Raw genomic sequence first — 17,608 nt, forward strand, 5'->3', positions numbered from 1 at the left:
GACTTGCCTAGGGTCACACAGCTAGTTAAATGCCTGAGGCCAGATTTGAACTTAGGAAGATAAGTCTTCCTGACTCCAGGCTACCCTCTATCCACTGCACCACCTAGCTGCCAGTATCTGTATCTATGTATCTATAAAGGTAAGTACCAAATGAGTATTAGCACATATGTGTATCAAAGTTAATTCTGGGCAAAGCAAAAGAAAATCATTTCAATCTCTTATTCTTCTGAAGAACAAGAAGAGAGGTTTTCAAAAACATTTTAATTTCCTTGAATAAGACAAAAGAGGTTTATATCTCTGATATTTCCCTTTGTATAAGCCAGTCCTTCACAGTTCAAGGTTTGCTTTTGTGTAATAGGAAGATTTCTTGTTACTTTTTGCTACAAAAGATCAGAAGGACTATGAATTGTACAGATTTCCATTCTTCACTCTCTCTACAGTAAGAGCACATCCTCTGATGCCCCGTAAATTCAAAATGAATTCAATCCCTTAAAGGACTGTTAGGATTTGCCAGAGAGATTTCTGTCCTTTGAATACAGCTGCAGTCAGTGTTTTTCAAGAGCTTTGGTGAGAAGTTCATTCAAACGGCCCACCATTGGTCTAGGGTCATCATTCAGTCCTGCTGCTATCATGGCATTCTCATATATCTGCAAAGCAAAGGGAAAGAGAAGAAATACACATCAATGTGTAGCAGAAAAAAAGAAAGAGAAAGCCACACTGAGCTGGGAATCCCCAGCCTTCTCTGGTTCAGATGTAGCAAAAGTGGGCAAGGCTTTTCTGAACCAGCAGGGCATATCTCTCATTTCTATTCTAATGCATGGCAGTAAATACAAACAAAAACATCAGGAAAGACTTTCTTCTATAGATGAAAGATATGAGTGGATCTTCTTTCTCAAAATGGGACTTAAGGGGAAAATACAGAGTCTCAGCAGCAGCCATAACTCTTCCAACATAATCAGCTTTCCTTTTAGGTGTTTCTTGGAGGCAGGAGCCGTAAGTGCTGAAGACCATTCTTCACCAGAAAGACATTCTCATACGCACCTGATCAATCAGTAGCTGGGCCAGGTCAGGCTGACTCTCCTTCAACTGATTCAGCTTCCTGATCAGAGGATGCCTGCAATGTAGGCCAATATGATAAGAATGTTTCCAAGACCAGCTATCACTGTGACAGTGCTTGGATTATGCGCCAGACACCTAGTATTGCCCTGATATTGGTGCAACTTATATTTTAAAATGACATACAGATGCGGAGTGAAGTGAGCAGAACCAGGAGAACGTTGTACACGGTAACAGCCACGTTGTGCGATGACTAATACTGACAGACTTAACCCTTCTCAGCAATGCAAGGATCTAAGACACTTCCAAAGGCCTCATGATGGAAAACGCTATCCATATCCAAAGAAAGAACTATGGAGTATGAATATAGATCAAAGCATGATATTTTCTATTTTTTTCTTCTGTTGTATTGTGTTTCCTCTTTCTGATGGTTCCTCCTATTGGTTCTAATTCTTACTTACAACATCACTAACGTAAAAATACGTTTAATAGGAACATATATGTATAGCCTATATCAGACTGCGCGCTGTCTTGGGGAGGGAGGGGGAGAAAAATTTAAAACTCAAAAGCTTATGGAAGTGACTTGAAAAATCAAAATAAATTTTTTTTAAAATGACATACAAAAAGAATTCTAAGAAGCGTACTAAAGGAGTTCACTATTTAAAATAATCCTACCATAAATCCCTTATAAAATCAAGAATCTTTTTGTAAAGTAAATAACAACTCTAATTGACCTGTTTTGAAAATAAGGGTTTTCATATATGGTTTATTTAAAATAGAGTAGACCTATACAAATCAAGTCAATTAAGGTGATTATCAGTTTTCCAGTAATTTTCATAAGTTCTTGGTGAATTGTTTTGTGTTTCATCATTACTTTCTTCTTCCAGAAACTTCCTGATGGGCACAGATGCTCCAGAGGAGGAGACGGATAAATATGCAAAATGAACCTAAAAGCAATTTGAGTACCCAGTGAGATACACAACTGGGAAACACAATGCATGATGGACTAGACCTATGAGCTCATGAATTTTATGGAAACAACTAGTACTTTACAGCCTGCAGTGTCTGGATGAGAGAGGATTAGAACAAAGGAATATGGAAGAAAAGCAAAAGCAAAAAAAAATCCCACCACTGAACTCGAGAAAGATAATTACCTCAAATAGCCCTTAGAGAATAGGAAAAGACATCGATCAAGATCTCCCTCCCTAAATTCTACACTCCTCTCCTAATCAAGGCTGGACAGAGGAAAAATGATTTAATCTTTGGCCCTTTCTTACTGTTCCTGATCCAGTGAAGCCACACCCCTTTCAACTGTCCCCAGTATGGGGAGATCAGGTAGCTACCAAATAATCCCTCTTAAAGTTTTAACTAACAAGGGTCTGAGATGTTACCTTTTCTAGGGTTTTTCTCATTTCAGTGTACAAACTCCTGAAGACTGAAAAGCCTTCAAAACCCAAATGCATTTTGAATGCCTAGTACTGGGGATTTCAGGCACTGTGACAGAGAGTGAAGAAGTTACTTTGGGGACAGAAAGGCCTTGCTCAGCACCATTCGTGTCATACATCACATATATGAGTACTCAAGTACACTTGTGATATGCAAATCTAATCAAAATGGCTTTAAAGGCTGTGAGAAGAGGAAACTGCCAATGTGTATCCACTGTTGGACACCACAGAGAGTAGCTATAATGAAAGAAGAATAGCAGCTGAGACAACCAGAAGTTCATGGGACACAAAATTCAAGAAAAGGATCCAAGGCCTTGAATCTACTTTGTCTAGACCCAGATGGTCAAAGCTGAGGCAACAAGAAAGATGAACTAGAGGTCCTAATGCAAGGTCCAAGTGTGACTTCCCAGGTGTCACAGAGTTGGGGGGTGAAACCTATGACAAGAATTTGGGTACATCTTACTGCGAAGAAACTGAATAGATAAAAGTGGGGTAAGAACATGGAGTCTTGAAGAAAATTAGCAACTAAAGTGGGAGGAAAGGTAGAAAGAAAACATTTGGTTAAAAATTGATGGAGGCAGAAACAACAAGGAGCTTCTCACTAGATTATCCTATAGACCACCTGAATAAAAAGAGTAAAGAGATGTTTGGGAAACAGATCACAAGTCCTGCACAAAACTGTGTACCTGAAATATCGAGGAGGGACTTCAGTTATCCAGACATCTGCTGGAGCTTTCTTTCTCTCTGCCAAAGGCAAAGTAAACAATAACTTTCTGACTTGGCTTAATGATAATTTTTTTTCCTTTAAGAGGTGAAGGACAAGAGGAAATTTTATTCTGAATCTTTCCAAATGGTTGCTGGGGGTGAAAATGATGGGGGCCCTGAGTTGGGACAGAGTAAAGCTGAGCATAATCTTGATATGCAACTTAGATTTTGAGAGCAGACTTCAAAGTGTCATAGGATCACACACTTCAAGCTGGAAGGGACTTTGGTAATCACAGGGTCTTACATCTAGAGCCTAAACGGATCTCAGAGGTCATCTAATACAAGCCCTTTCCTTTTACAGATGTGGAAACAGGCCCAAGTGGGGCCAAAGGCAGGATGAAAAGGAAGTGAGGATTTAAAGCCAGGTCTCTGGCTACCACATTCAAAGCTCTTCTCACCACCTCACTGCCTCACTGTGTGACAGAAGAGGGGGCAGCCAAGCACAGGCTATACCATCTGCCCTACATTCAGGGAGAGTAGATTCTATAGAGGAAATTAGCTCAGAAGGGATGGGAAGATCTCAAAGAGGAAAATTAGAAGACATAAATAATTCTGAAGAGGAATCAAAATGAGAGTCATCTGAGAGACCAATGTGAACACAGAGAATTCACCAACCAATTTAGACTTTAAAAAGATATGTAGAAAAGATGAAAGCAAGGACACTTTTACAGGATAATGTCAGGAGCACTAAGACTCAGAATGAAAATCTAAGATAACAGAGAAGTCTGAGGTTTATTTTAGCTATATCAGGATGAAGAAGGGAGTCAAAGAAGAGAAAGGACCAACGTTCGATGGAAATGGGATGGTTGATGAAAGGAGCTTTTAGCCACTATGCATAAACGGAAAATTTTAAATCAAATAACGTGGAACATCATTTCTTCAGAACTGTTAAGGAATATGAAAATATGCTTTAGTTTTCTTTTTCAAAGACATTGTCATCTTAAACATTGCCATAACTAATGATTATCTTTGTTCAATGCATCTATTTATCTAACTGTAGTACAGCATTCAAAATTATTTTATTATCAAAATTATCATCTACAGTTTCCTCAGCCTTGCTAATAAGCACAGCAAACAACCCATTGCTACACTTTTAAGGGGGCTTTTGAAGGAAGGTCATTAAGTTGTCACCTTATCATTACCCAGTACTATATCTAAAATCAATTCCTGTGTCCAAAGAGAAAGATTTAACAGGCTATAGAATTCCAGTGCTCCTAATCCAGGGGTGGGGAACCTGCCACCTTCTAGGTCCTTGGGTGTGGCCTTTTGACTGAGTCCAAGTTTTACAGAACAAATCTTTTTATTAAGGGGATTCAGTCAAATGGACTTGAGGACCTAGAAGGCCACAGGTGGCTGCAGGGTCCCCACCCCTGTCCTAATACCTGCTTATGTCTAAAAACAAAAGAAACTATGAAAAGGCAACATTTCAAGAAAGTTGCTGTAAATATATTAATTCAGTGATTTCTCCTTAATGAGTTATTATGAACAATTTGAGATTCAATTCATCAAATACAAAAAAGTACTTAAAATTAGCAACAAGATAAAATTAAAATAAATTTATAAAAGCAAACAAACCAAATAAATAAATATATAAATAAATTTGTGGGGAAAATAACCAGATTACCTACAGGTCAGAAATTTCTAATAGACATATGCTATAAAATTTCATTGAGAATAGTTTCAATTTCCTCAAGGCTTTCCATAGGTCCTTTGTATAGTGATTAGTTTCTATTTCTTCCGACTTATGTGTACTCAGGGCAAGTCATTCAGTTTTACATCCCTGCAGATGACACTTTTATGCTGTAGTGATGGGGAAGCAAGAACATAATATTTTATCTGGTCACTGTGACTTCTTGATTATAAACATTAATTTCCAATTCCTTGATTATTCACAGAACTAAACTTTTTGTAGGAATTTTCTATACTACTCCTCATACTCCATCCCAGGGCTCTGAGTAATGCTAACTATACGTCCATGCTAGTAAGTATTTATTATGTCTTGTAGATTACAAAAGTCAAGTTCAAAATTCTGCAACCTAGCAACTAGGAAGGAGGTCAAACTCAAGACTGATGCCAGAACTGCTGCTGTGGTATATCCTGGCCTTGGCCTTTCTGCTGGATCTATACCCCCAAATCCTTCCCCCAATGACTTCAGGCCCTGATTACCCCCCCCAGATACTGGGCTTCATTTTTCCTCCTCCTCAATCTTAAGCCTCTCTTCTTAACAAATATGACAACCTTTCTTGCTCCATGATGGTACAAAGGAAGATACATTATTAACTAAGAGTCAGCCTGATAGCTGACTCATTTATCTATTACAGGGAAAATGACTCTGACTAAATTCAGATGCTGACTGAATCCCTAGACATAGTCAGCTGTACCTGGTATTGATTTCAAGGGTGGGCTGTAGAATCTGGGCACGTTCCTCGTTGGTTTTGGCCAACTGCTGCATGCGCAGGAAATGCCTGGCAGCCCCCATCTCCAACACAGTGATCATGGCAGGGTGGGTGTGCAGACGAAGAGTCACCTAAAGACCAAATGCGATGAGAAAGCACAGAAAGGAACGCTAGAATTTTAATAAGGTCAACGTTCAAATTCCTCTTAGACAACAAGACATGATTAACCATCAACTGTTCTTCCGAGGAAATATATTTTTACAAACCTTAACTAGCTACTTTTCTAATTAAGGTTTCCCTCTCAACTACTCACCAATTATAAGGGTAACACTTGAGAACCTGGGCAGTTATCCTTACGAGAAGAAACACATGTTTAAGGAATTTCAGGTGTGCTAGGAGGGAGATACTGTTACAAAATCCTGACTGGAAATTATCCCCACCTCCATTGCCACATTTCAGCCATTACTCTGATTTCCCCAAGTTCAAAGTTAAGCCATTCTAAACTGTCCTCTGTCATAGTCTCTCATCTTCCCAACCTTCAACACAAGCAGTCCAGCTCCAAGGTCTCTTGACTCTGCAACATCTTTTCTACAGCTCCTCCCTGTCTCAATGAGCTGCTATTACCTTGCATTGGTGGTTGCATCAGTCTTTTATTTGATTCCTTTGCCTTAAATTCTCCTTTCTCATCATCTCATGCTAAACACATCTGCTAGAATAATCTTACACAACTGCTAAAATAATCAAGCCCCATTTTCATCATATTCATTCCTTGTCCAAGAATGCATAATGTACTATCATGGCCACGATCACATCAGATCCAAAATCAGTCTAGTATTCAAGGTTCTTCATCAAACTCTGGTACTCTTTGCCTACTCTACAAATTTCACTTGTCTTTAATTTACTTAAGAGACACAGTTGAGACAAGTTAATTTAATTATCTTTTCCTACAAGACTGCTGTCTTCATTTGCATGCCTTTGTTTCTGTCATTGCCTTTGCCAAGAATGCCCCTTCACTCACTAATCAATCCGTGTCCCTTCTCATTCTGCAATACCTGGCTCAATACAGACTTCATTTGTACTCTACCTTCCTTTCCTCTATAAGTAACCCTTTAATAATTAATTATGCCTTCATTTGGTCCTGCTGTATGTTATATAAATTTCTATCTGCATTTCTTGATAAATGTTCTTAGATTCCTATGTTTATTAAATTCTTTATTTCCAGGTGAACTCTCAAGGAGCTGTAAGCTTCTGGACAACAGGGTTTATATCTTAATTCTTCTCTATCTTCCCACGGTAGCTCATGTAGTATTCCTCATTTAGTATCCTGTGAAGAGTTACGACTCAAATATTGTAGGCTAACAAGATTCATTTTTTAAGGTCCACCAAGAACTCTTACCCTCTTACTTTATTAGTCTGCTCAGACTCCCACCTTCTCTACAAAGCTTTTTTCCACTAAATAGGAGGAAAAAGTGGAGATCCAAGCTTATTCACTTCCTTTCCTTTGAAGACAATCATATGTAACATAACTTGAGATACAATATGAGACAGAATTAAACGTTCTATAAACAGCCAGCTATTTGATGCAATTTGTACATAACTGTCCCATAGTGTATGTTTTGCTACATCAAAGTTATTTGTTTTAGTATATGAACTGAGAGGGAAACCTATTTAATTATTCCTAAATAGTAACAGGGCACAGTGCCATGAACACACAGACACACACATTCACTTAGTGTGTGTCTAAGGACTATTCATCAATTTTGCTTTTGTATCTTTAGCCTCAAACACCAAGAGTAGACTCACCTTGACGTTAGTGACCCGAGTACCCAGTACATTTCTTATCCAGGCTGTTAGATCCTCTGCCTCCTTCTCAGAAAGACGTTCAGTAGCTAGGACAGAAAGAAAACTAGAAACTAAACTGTCTCTTCCAACTGGAAAATAGTATGGCAGAAATTAGGCATAGAGCAACATCTTACACTGTATACCAAGATAAAGTCAAAATGGGTACATGAAAGGCTGATACTGCAAGCAAACTAGGAGAGCAAGGAATATTTTACCTGTCAGATTTATGGAGAATGGAAGAATTTATGACCAAACAAGAGACAGAGAACATTATGAAATGCAAAATGGATAACTTTGATTACATTAAATTGAAAAGTTTTTGCATAAACAAAGCCAATGCAACCAAAATTAGAAGGGAAGCAGAAACCTAGAAAACAATTTTTATACCCAATGTCTCTAATAAAAGCCTCATTTCTAAAATATATAGAGAACTGACTCAAATTTATAAGAATACAAGTCATTCCCCAATTGATAAATGGTCAAAGGATATGAACAGGCAGTTCTCAGATGAAGAAATCAAAGCTATCTACAGTCATGAAAAAAAATGCTCTAAATCACTATTGATTAGAAAAATGCAAATCAAAACAACTCTGAGGCACCACACTATACCTATCAGCTTGGCCAACATGACAAAACAGGAAAATGATAAATGCTGGAGAAGATGTGGGAAAATTGGAACACTAAGGCATTGTTGATGGAGTTGTGAACTGATCCAATCATTCAGGAGAGCTATCTGGAACCATGCCCAAAGAGCTATAAAACTATGCATACTCTTTGACCCAGCAATAGCACTTCTAAGGCTACATCCCAACGAGATCATAAAAATTGGAAAAGCACCCACATGTACAAAAATATTTAGGGGCAGCTAGGTGGCACAATGGATAGAGCACGGTCCCTCAAGTCAGGAGGACTTGAGTTCAAATCTGGCCTCACACCAAACGTTTGACACTTACTAGCTATGTGACTCTGGGCAAGTCACTTAACCCCAACTGCCTCACCAAAACACAAAAACAAAAAATATTTATAGCAACTCTCTTTATGGTAGCAAGAATTGGAAATCGAGGGGATGCCCATCAATTAGGGAATGGCTGAACAAATTGTGGTATATGAATGTAAGGGAAAACTATTGTGTGATAAGAAATGATGAGCAGGCAGACTTCAGAAAAACCTGGAAAGACTTATATGAACTGATGCTGAGTGAAATGAGCAGAACCAGGAGAATATTGTACACAGTAACAACCACACTGTGTAATGATTGACTTTGACAGACTTAGATCTTCTCAGCAATGCAAGGATCTAAGACAACTCCAAAAGACTCAGGATGGAAAATGCTATCCACGTTCAGAGAAAGAACTACGGAGTCTGAATGCAGATTGAAGTACACTATTTGCTCTCTCATATTTTATTTGTTTTGTTTCCTCTTTCTTGTGGTTCCTCCCACTGGTTCTAATTCTTCTTTACAACATGACTAATGTGAAAACATGTTCAATATGAATGTATATGTATAGCCTATATCAGATTGCACACTGTCTTCGGGCAGGGGGAGAAAATTTGGAACTCACAATCTTATGGAAGTGAATGTTGAAAACTAAAAATAGATAAATTAATTAGGAAAAAAAATGACACTTCCTCTCAATCCCTGTATATTTGGGTTATATCCACGCACTACCTCCCAACAGAAATCAAAATGACAACTTTCACTGCAAAACACCAATGGGCCTGAGACTTGAAAGGGCTGAATAACTACAGGAAAAAAAAATGCATTAGCTAAGTAAAAGACTTTTTTATTTAAAACTCAGAGAGAAAAACAGAAAAGATTTTCTTGTCACCTAGGATCTTGAAAAGGATCCATACCATCTTATCTGGAATAGCAAAAGTATTATTACTTTTTAAATAAACAGACTAGGCAGCATGATCAATTTCAAGGAGCCAAGATTCACTATCTGAAAAATCTCCAGGTTCCTGATGAGTAATCATTTGCCATTAATCCACTGCCAATCAATTTCTGTCTTAATAATCACTGTGAACAACATCCAGATAGTTTTTTTTAATCTGCTTAATTCACTAATATATAAGGCAGTAAAGAAACCTAAGTAAAAGATTGCACACTGAAGCCAGTTTGATGCCTTCTTTATCTCAACTATGGTTTACTGTAACATCTACTCTCCACCTCTCCCCCATTTAAACAAAAACTAATATTAAGTAATTAGGAAATGCAGGATGCCGTGGCAGGATATACTGCGATGCTACTACCTATTAGTGAGAGAATAGGAACCTGTAAATGTAAGAAGCCCACCTTGAGAACCTTCCTCAAACTTCTCCTCTTTGTAGTGATCGACAACAATATCAGTTTCCACAGAAATCAGCTTCTTCTTGTCAAACTCTCGGAGATGCAGCAAAGTCAATTCATCAAACTGCTCATAGCAGTAGAGCACCTGTGAAGAGCCAGATAGCATTTACATAGACCCAAGGTTACTAGAAGTCACTCATGGCGGTAGAAAAGCAATGAGTATAGTGAATAAAAAATGGTTCTCTTATTCCACTGAATTTCCTAGTCAGGGGCAGCCAATAATATACTAGGGAGAAGTTGCAGATTGTTTGGAATTGTTTTTAGAAATGGTTTATAATGGGGCAGCATTATTATAGGTGGCATAGCTCTGGCCTTGGAGTCAGGACGACTGAGTTCAAATCCGGCCTCAGACCCTTGACACTTACTAACTGTGTGGCACTGGGCAGGCAAGTCACTTAACCCCGATTGTCTCACCAAAAAAGCAAGAACAAAAAACAAAAACAAAAAAGAAATGGTTTATTAACAAGGAAAGCATCTAACTCTGCTAAGGCATTAGGAATAAGACTGGGACTCTGGAACTAGATGCAAAATCCCTATCACTAGAGATGCAGTTAGGAAATGGACCAGGTAACCTCTAAGGTACCTTTTAGTTCTTAAAGTCTACATGAATTCTGTTAAAATATTTCATTATAGTTTCCTTTTTATGAAGACTAAATGAGCAAAAATAAGATATTAACCAAAGCAAGTCTTCTTTCAAGTCCTTACTCAGTCCTCCTTCATATAAATCATTCATTTATCTGTCAACATTCAAACACAGTAGCAGCAAAATTATAATTAAGTTGGAGCCTACAGAGTATGAAATCTCTCTCCTGGGGTAACCAGAAAACTGAGACTGTTCAGAGATGACCAAAAGCAACGGGGAAGATAAAGACAATAATTTACTAAAGTTGGACCATGGAAAGGCAGTGGGATATAGTAGGAAAGTACTGGACTTGGAATCACAAAGATTCAAATCCCCCTTCAAACACTTATTAGTCTTAAGACTCCAGGTAAGTCACTTCATCATTTTGTGCCTCATTTTCCTCATCTGTAAAATCAGGGAGCTGGACTCAACTGCCTTTAAGGTCTTAGAGCTCCAATCTTACAAGCGATAGCAGTTGTTGAGTGGTGAGTGAGTGACTTTGCTGCACGTTCTAGATCCCACCCTGCCAACCTTAATTATATTTGTAATAAGGTTAATTGCAGGCTTCTCTTAGTTGCTATTCAGTTGAGCCCACACGATTCTGACAGTTCACTTACCTCCATATTTTTCTGCTTCATGGCCTCATAGTATGGTGAGTTTTCAGCCAGGTGTCGGTTGGGGGCACACAGGTAGTAGATGTTCCTGGTACCAGCTTGCATTCGACTGGCATATTCCACAAGGTTGGTCAACTGACCAGGAGGCAGAGCTGATGATTCATAACGCAAGAGCTTTGCAATATCCTCCTAGCAACAGAAGTAGGGGCATATTTCAGTATCTAGCTCCAAGATGAACTAGGCTAGATTTCTCAGAGGACTAGGGAGTGACCCACTATTAGTTAAAGAGGATATTTTTATTCTAGTCTGCTCTGTTTCCATACAGTATGTCTCTCTAAGCATGTCACCCCCTCAACTTCCCACCCCCACCCCAACTATTTTCCAGAGTGTAAAGAGTACTTCCTCATGTAGGAAATCTGAGTTTTACATTAGCCTCTACCACTAAATTCTGGACAAATACTTAATCACATGGTCTGTTTCCTCATATAAAACAGGGGCACTAAACCAAATGACTGCTAGGGTTCCTTCCAGCTCAAAGATTATGAGACAAGTATCTAATGAAACTTGGGAATACAACAAAGAGGGTAGTTTCAGCCATGTAATCTTCTGTGTTAGGTCTGAGGTTTCTCATTAATGGGAATACAATGATGACAGGGCAATTAGTTGCTAGGATATTTCCATGACCTCCTGGGGTCTATCACGGGTGGTTCAGGACTCTGAAACCAACACATACCCTAAACTAAGGACTGTTTTGTCTTGAGGTCAGTTCCTAGTTGAGAAGACATGCTGGTAGGCAGTGTGGGGTTCCAGGGGACCCGTCAAGCAGCCTTAAACTCTGATCACACAACTTCAAGAAGCACATAGTATGATACAGTAACAAAAAAACCAAAACCAAACACAAAAACAAAAACAAAAAACCACAAAGGAGCAGGGCAATCAGCTCATCCAAATAAGCCTAGGAATCAGAGGGTAACAAATATTCTCTTGGCCTACTGTAATTCCAGAATGAAGTGGGTTGACTGGTCATGTCTTACAAGAGTTATAAGGTATTCAACTAACTTGGGTATCCTTGCAGGTAAGAAGTGTGACTGCCTCCAACCAGAGATTTTCTACTACCATGACCCAGTTATGGTCCCTAAAGACCTCTTCTAGTGGATTCCTATTCTCTAGAAATTAACCTCTTTACAGCTCTAAATCAGTTAGATTATATGAAAATAGGAATCTAAAGGTTCATCCAGTTATTAGGAAATCCCACAGCAATCAGGTAAAACTAGCCCAAATACACACATTACAGAAGGGGGATTAAGATATGAACTTGTCTATATCTTTCAAAGAAAGTCAGGATAACCAGAATTTAGAGTAAAGGGACAAACCAATATAGTTACAGCAGCACTTCTTGTAATAGCAAAGAATTGGAAACAAAGTAGATGCCCACTGAAGAACAGATAAACAAAATCTGATAAACAAATATAACAGAACTATTCACTGTGCATTAAGATATGACAACTATGATGAATACAGCGAAAAATGGAAAGACTTAAACAAACTCATGCAAAACTAAGCAAAACCAAAAATATATATATACAATGACTATAACAATGTCGACATAATACGCAATGCAAATTAAACCTGTGAAATTAAAATGCTCAAGCTTGGTCCTTAAGAAGAGCCACAAGAAGGTGCCTCTGCACGCTCCTCACTTGCTAAGGAGAAGGACTGGAATTCTGAAATACTAAATATGATATCAGACTTCTCAATATTGTTCTTTATTAGAAGGGAGGGTTCTCTACAAGGAAGAGGGGGAAGAGACACATCAGCAAATAAGGGTGATGTAAAAACAAAGGATATCAATAAAAATGCATTTTTTAAAAAAAAGCAACCAACCAATAAAACAAAAAAAGAGAAAAGAGGCTGAAGACAATGTCTGTCAACACAGGGAGGGAGTAGGGTGCAAAAGAACTAGGATTTCAGGTCTCTGCCTGGCAGGTTAATCAGAGGATCTCAGGTGACCAGCAAATCCACAGAGAGAACAGTTAAGAGTACGACAGAGAGGGCAATATGTATCATGTCAGTATGAGCACTGGTTACAATCTCCCTCCAAAATCTATCTAGTTCAAAACCCAAGTCTTTACAAAGAAAAAAAAAAAAGAATAAGTCATGGAGACAAGGAGCATTGAAAATAAAAATAAATGAAACCTCTTTATCTAAACTGAAAGGACTGTTTAAAAACAAGTCTTCTTACAGTAAATTAATCCTTTTTCAATTGCTATCATTTCTCCTTTCAAAAGAGAGCTCTTTTTGGGGGCAGGTGAAGGAAGTAGGAAGGGGAAAGACCTACATTTAAGGAAATGGATAAAGTATAAAAATTCTAGTTTACAACTCATTCAACATGACCAAATTCTCAGCAAGGCATCACTGTCTACATCTATTTACATTAACTTGTATTTATTTTATATGTATTTTCTATGTGCACATGTTGTTTTCCCCAAAAGACTGCAAGTTTCTTGAGGGCAGAGACATTTTGATTACTGTCTTTCTATCCCTAGCACCTAGCACAATGACTGGCACAGAGCAGGTATGTAATAAAGTCCTTGCTAACTGACCAATCCCTCCAGAGGAGTCTGGTGGTAACATTACTAATGATGCCTAAAAAACATAGCCTGATTAGGGCTATCCCTTCTGATAAGTTGGGAGGGTCTTTCCATTGACACTATATAGGAGGTGGCTGGGATGTCAGATTTTTAAAAACTGGGGTAAATGAAAAAAGGAAAATCACTGCCTTGTAATCCAGCCTGGAGCCCTTGGATCCTAGCACTGATTCCTTCATATTTCCTCCCCAGACCTGTCCTGCCTCAATGGTGCCTAAAACAGAAGTTCTTACCTTGACTTCCTGCTCGGCAATAGTGACAATTCCCTCCCTCATAAACAACCCATAATCTTCAAAGAACTTGGCATACTTCTCAGGATCTTTTTTGCTCTGGTCAATGAAAAATTTTATCAGTCTCTGTTGTAAAACATCTCTGAGTTTTCTGCAGAATGAAATTTTTAAAAAATTATTGTAACAAGACATCAATTTCAAATACTTCCCTACTAAATTGTCCAACTCCTTGAGAGCAAAGATTGGAACATTTTTCATCCTTGTATCACCAATCTCTAGTGCAATATTCTGTATATGGAGCAAACATTTAATAATGAACAAATCTCTAAGATTCAATTATGGATAACCACCAGAAATGTTAAAAATAATTAATAATCAGAGAAATGAAAATCAACACAATCTTGAGAGGATTCAACTGACATCTACCAAACTAGCAAAGATGCCAAAAAATTGAAAAACTCATTGCTGGCAGCACTATGGTACGAGAGGAACACTGCTTCACTGATGATTAAGCTCTGAATTGGTTTGACAACTACGGAAAACAATCTGAAACTGTGCAATAAAAGCTGCCAAACTGTTCATACTCTTTGACCTAAAGTTTCCACTAAAGGAAAATATCCCAAGGAATCACAGCAAGAAAAGACCCAAATGCACAAAAATGTCCCTAACAGCATTATTTGTAACAGTAAAAAGCTAGAATTGAAAAATATATATACTAAACAATTGGGAGCGGATGAAAACACAATGGTACAAGTGTGTAATGGAATATTAAGGTACTATAGGAATGATCAATGTGAATAATTCAGAAAAGCATGGGAAGACTTGTATGAAGTGATGTACAACAAAAAAGGAGAATAATATACACAATGACAATTTTATAAATAAAATTAACTTGCAGAGATAATAAAACGCTAGTCAACTAGAATGCTTAATGTTAGTAACATTGTCTAAGTCAAAAGCAGCATCCCTTCTTTATATTATAAGCAATGAACTGATTTTTAGGCATTTATTGGAAAAGTTTGTTGTGCCAAAACAATATGGGATCAATAAAACTAAAAACAAAAGATATAAAAGGAAAAAAAAGAATATGAGCTGATGAAGCCCAAGGTTCTGTCCACCCCATACCTCAGCTCTCTGTCACACTGTCCATCTTTTCTCCATTTTTCCCCCTCATATTTTACTGATAGCCAAGGCTGTTGGAAACAAGAGACTAAGAGATACAAAATTCTGCCCTGCCCCACAACACTCCCCAGGGCTGGCTGTCAGTCTACAAGAAGCTTTCCAGACTCTAACTCCTCACTGCCTTCACAAGGAGTCATACTGCACCAAAACCACACCATTAAGCCAATACACCACATCTCAAACCTTCATGGCTCCCTTCGCATTTTGGACCTAAGATCTTCTCTGCTAAAGATTCAGCTGAGGGTGAGTAAGTTTATCTGTCATTTTTCTTCAAAGGACCAGGCAAATCTGATGACAGTCTCATAGTTCTGGATGAAAAAATGATGTTGGCGTATTTGAATCTTGTGATTTACTTGAGAACGTGACATCTAAACTCGTGTATTTCTGGAGCTCTTATTTTCTCAGCTGATAGCTTGGAACTTGATGACAGGACAAAAACACTGGCTTGGAGTCCTCATTTTTAAATATAATGTTTCCTCCTCCAACATGTGCTTACCGGATAAGGGCACTTTCTTGAAGAAGCTCCCGGCTGAGATTCAGGGGAATATCCTCACTGTCCACAACACCTTGCATAAAAAAAACCCCAAAAAAACAAAGTCAACTCTCTCAGAGGTCTGTCTCTGTTCACATTCACCTATCAAATTACTCTTACTGCTGTCCACAGGGTCTCCCTGTAAGTAAGCCAAATTTGTCACCTACCAGTACTCTTTAATAATATCATCCTCTCCATTTTCTCAGCTAATACTGAAAATGAGCTCAGCTGGGGGTGGTGGGTAAATGAAAGAAAAGAAATGATAATGGGAGACAATTTTTCTGATTATTCTTCCAAGTACACTTTTTGTGAATTTTTGAGATTAAAACCTACAGATAAGAACAAAAAAAGAGATTTGGCACACTAGATAAGGTAGAGATCTTTCTGAAGCTAACGTCCTTAGTTGCTATTCCTGACCGAAGGTACATTTAAAATGGTCTCAGACACAAAGACTGGCTGAATTGTTTTTTTTAAAGGAATTTTCTGAATGTAATTTCAACATAGACCTTTGGCACTAGGTATCATTCACACATGCGGCCAAGTTCCACCATTTCTGAGGAAGGCAACAAAGAGGGCTAGCCTTCACACCTCGCAGGAAGCGCAGCCACTTGGGTAGGATGTCAGAAGCTTTGGTCTGGATCAGAACTTTGCGGCTATAGAGTGCAACACTGGAGCCCAGCTCCCGGCTGACATCAAACATAGATGGCTTCTGCAGAATAGGAAGAAAGAATAATAAAAGCTAGTGGGATGACTACTTCATTGTAAATGGAAAAGAATTACAAAACAATTAAAGACAAATCTTGCAAAATTATAAAGAACAAATGTGACCCCTAAAAAGAGATATGACATGAGAAGGCACGTCCTGGTGGGGTGGTGAAGAGTTTAGCAGGTGTAGAACATCAAATATGTTATATTTTTTCAATATAATGAGCAGTGTTGCTGATTTTTTTTTCTTTTTCCAAAAACAACTATCTGTTATAAGGAATGGCTCTGGGAGGGGATAGGGAAAAGACATAGGGGGAAATCAAGATGATGTAAAAATAAAAAATATCAATAAAAATCTATTTTAAAAAAAGTAAATGGGAGTTATCAAGATATTGATTTTAATTGGAAACAGAGACCGTATAAAATAAGACTAGGTGTTCAGGACAAGGCCCGGACAAAACTGTGAAAGAAGCTATTTGTTCCATCCCCCTCCTCTTTTCTCCTTTCCTGCCATGCCCCTACCCTCATCCAATACAGGGTCCCATTCAGTTAGTGGTGAAATATCCCCTGCTAAATGTTAACTAGAATTAATTAGGAACTTCTCAGAGATTTTTATTTTTAAAAATGAACTAAGCATTCATAATAAAACAATGACATCTTACAGTATTTAATGGTATTTAGCCAATGGGATTGATATTTTTGGAAAGAAAACCACTCAATCTTTTTATACTCCACTCCCACCCCTGCCTTCTCTCTTTTTACTATCTGTCTCTTCTGCTGTCAAGAACTCAAAATGTGCAGCATCTTTACAAAAAGCACTGGACTCCTGCACAGTGGCACCTGGAGGAGAGAGTAACCCATAGATGGCAGCTGCTACCCACAAGGGTTCCCCTCAAGTCACATTATTGGCCTAAAACAGGTTTCGGCTTAGAGTCCTGAATGCATGGACTTTTCTCTATCTCTCCTGAAAACACCATTTCAAAAGTCCCAAAATGCCTCTGACCCATATGTGGGAGTTTACCTGTATTTACAATACATCCACAAACACATCTTTCTTTCAGATGTAACTTCTAAGTTCTATTTGTGGATATGGAATTATCTAGGTCATAATCTGATGAGGAAGCTAAGGCACTGCCACTGCTAGGAAATATTTTAACTTCTTTTGCCCTGGTTATTCCATTTAGTCACAGCTAAGGGACTCCAGTATTGAAAGCAACCGTA

At 38.3% G+C, this 17,608-nt stretch overlaps 1 protein-coding gene across 2 annotated transcripts in view; it reads right to left on the reverse strand.

Annotated features, from left to right (window-relative positions):
• Positions 1–242: 242 nt before the first annotated feature.
• TRAP1 (TNF receptor associated protein 1) overlaps positions 243–17,608 on the reverse strand; it is a 78,454-nt gene continuing 61,088 nt past the window's right edge. For both annotated transcript variants that reach the window (XM_020995521.2, XM_020995522.2), the window contains exons 10-18: positions 16,271–16,391; positions 15,647–15,716; positions 13,972–14,119; positions 11,094–11,279; positions 9,801–9,939; positions 7,466–7,551; positions 5,648–5,793; positions 1,042–1,114; positions 243–647 (exon numbers count right to left, since the gene is read on the reverse strand). In XM_020995521.2, the coding sequence (XP_020851180.1) occupies positions 546–647; positions 1,042–1,114; positions 5,648–5,793; positions 7,466–7,551; positions 9,801–9,939; positions 11,094–11,279; positions 13,972–14,119; positions 15,647–15,716; positions 16,271–16,391 (1,071 nt within the window). In that variant the 3' untranslated portion in view covers positions 243–545. The remainder of the gene's footprint in view (positions 648–1,041; positions 1,115–5,647; positions 5,794–7,465; positions 7,552–9,800; positions 9,940–11,093; positions 11,280–13,971; positions 14,120–15,646; positions 15,717–16,270; positions 16,392–17,608) is intronic.

Source organism: Phascolarctos cinereus, unplaced genomic scaffold (assembly GCF_003287225.1).
Source record: "Phascolarctos cinereus isolate Bilbo 61053 unplaced genomic scaffold, phaCin_HiC Scaffold_4;HRSCAF=312, whole genome shotgun sequence".
Classification (NCBI taxonomy): Eukaryota; Metazoa; Chordata; class Mammalia; order Diprotodontia; family Phascolarctidae; genus Phascolarctos; species Phascolarctos cinereus.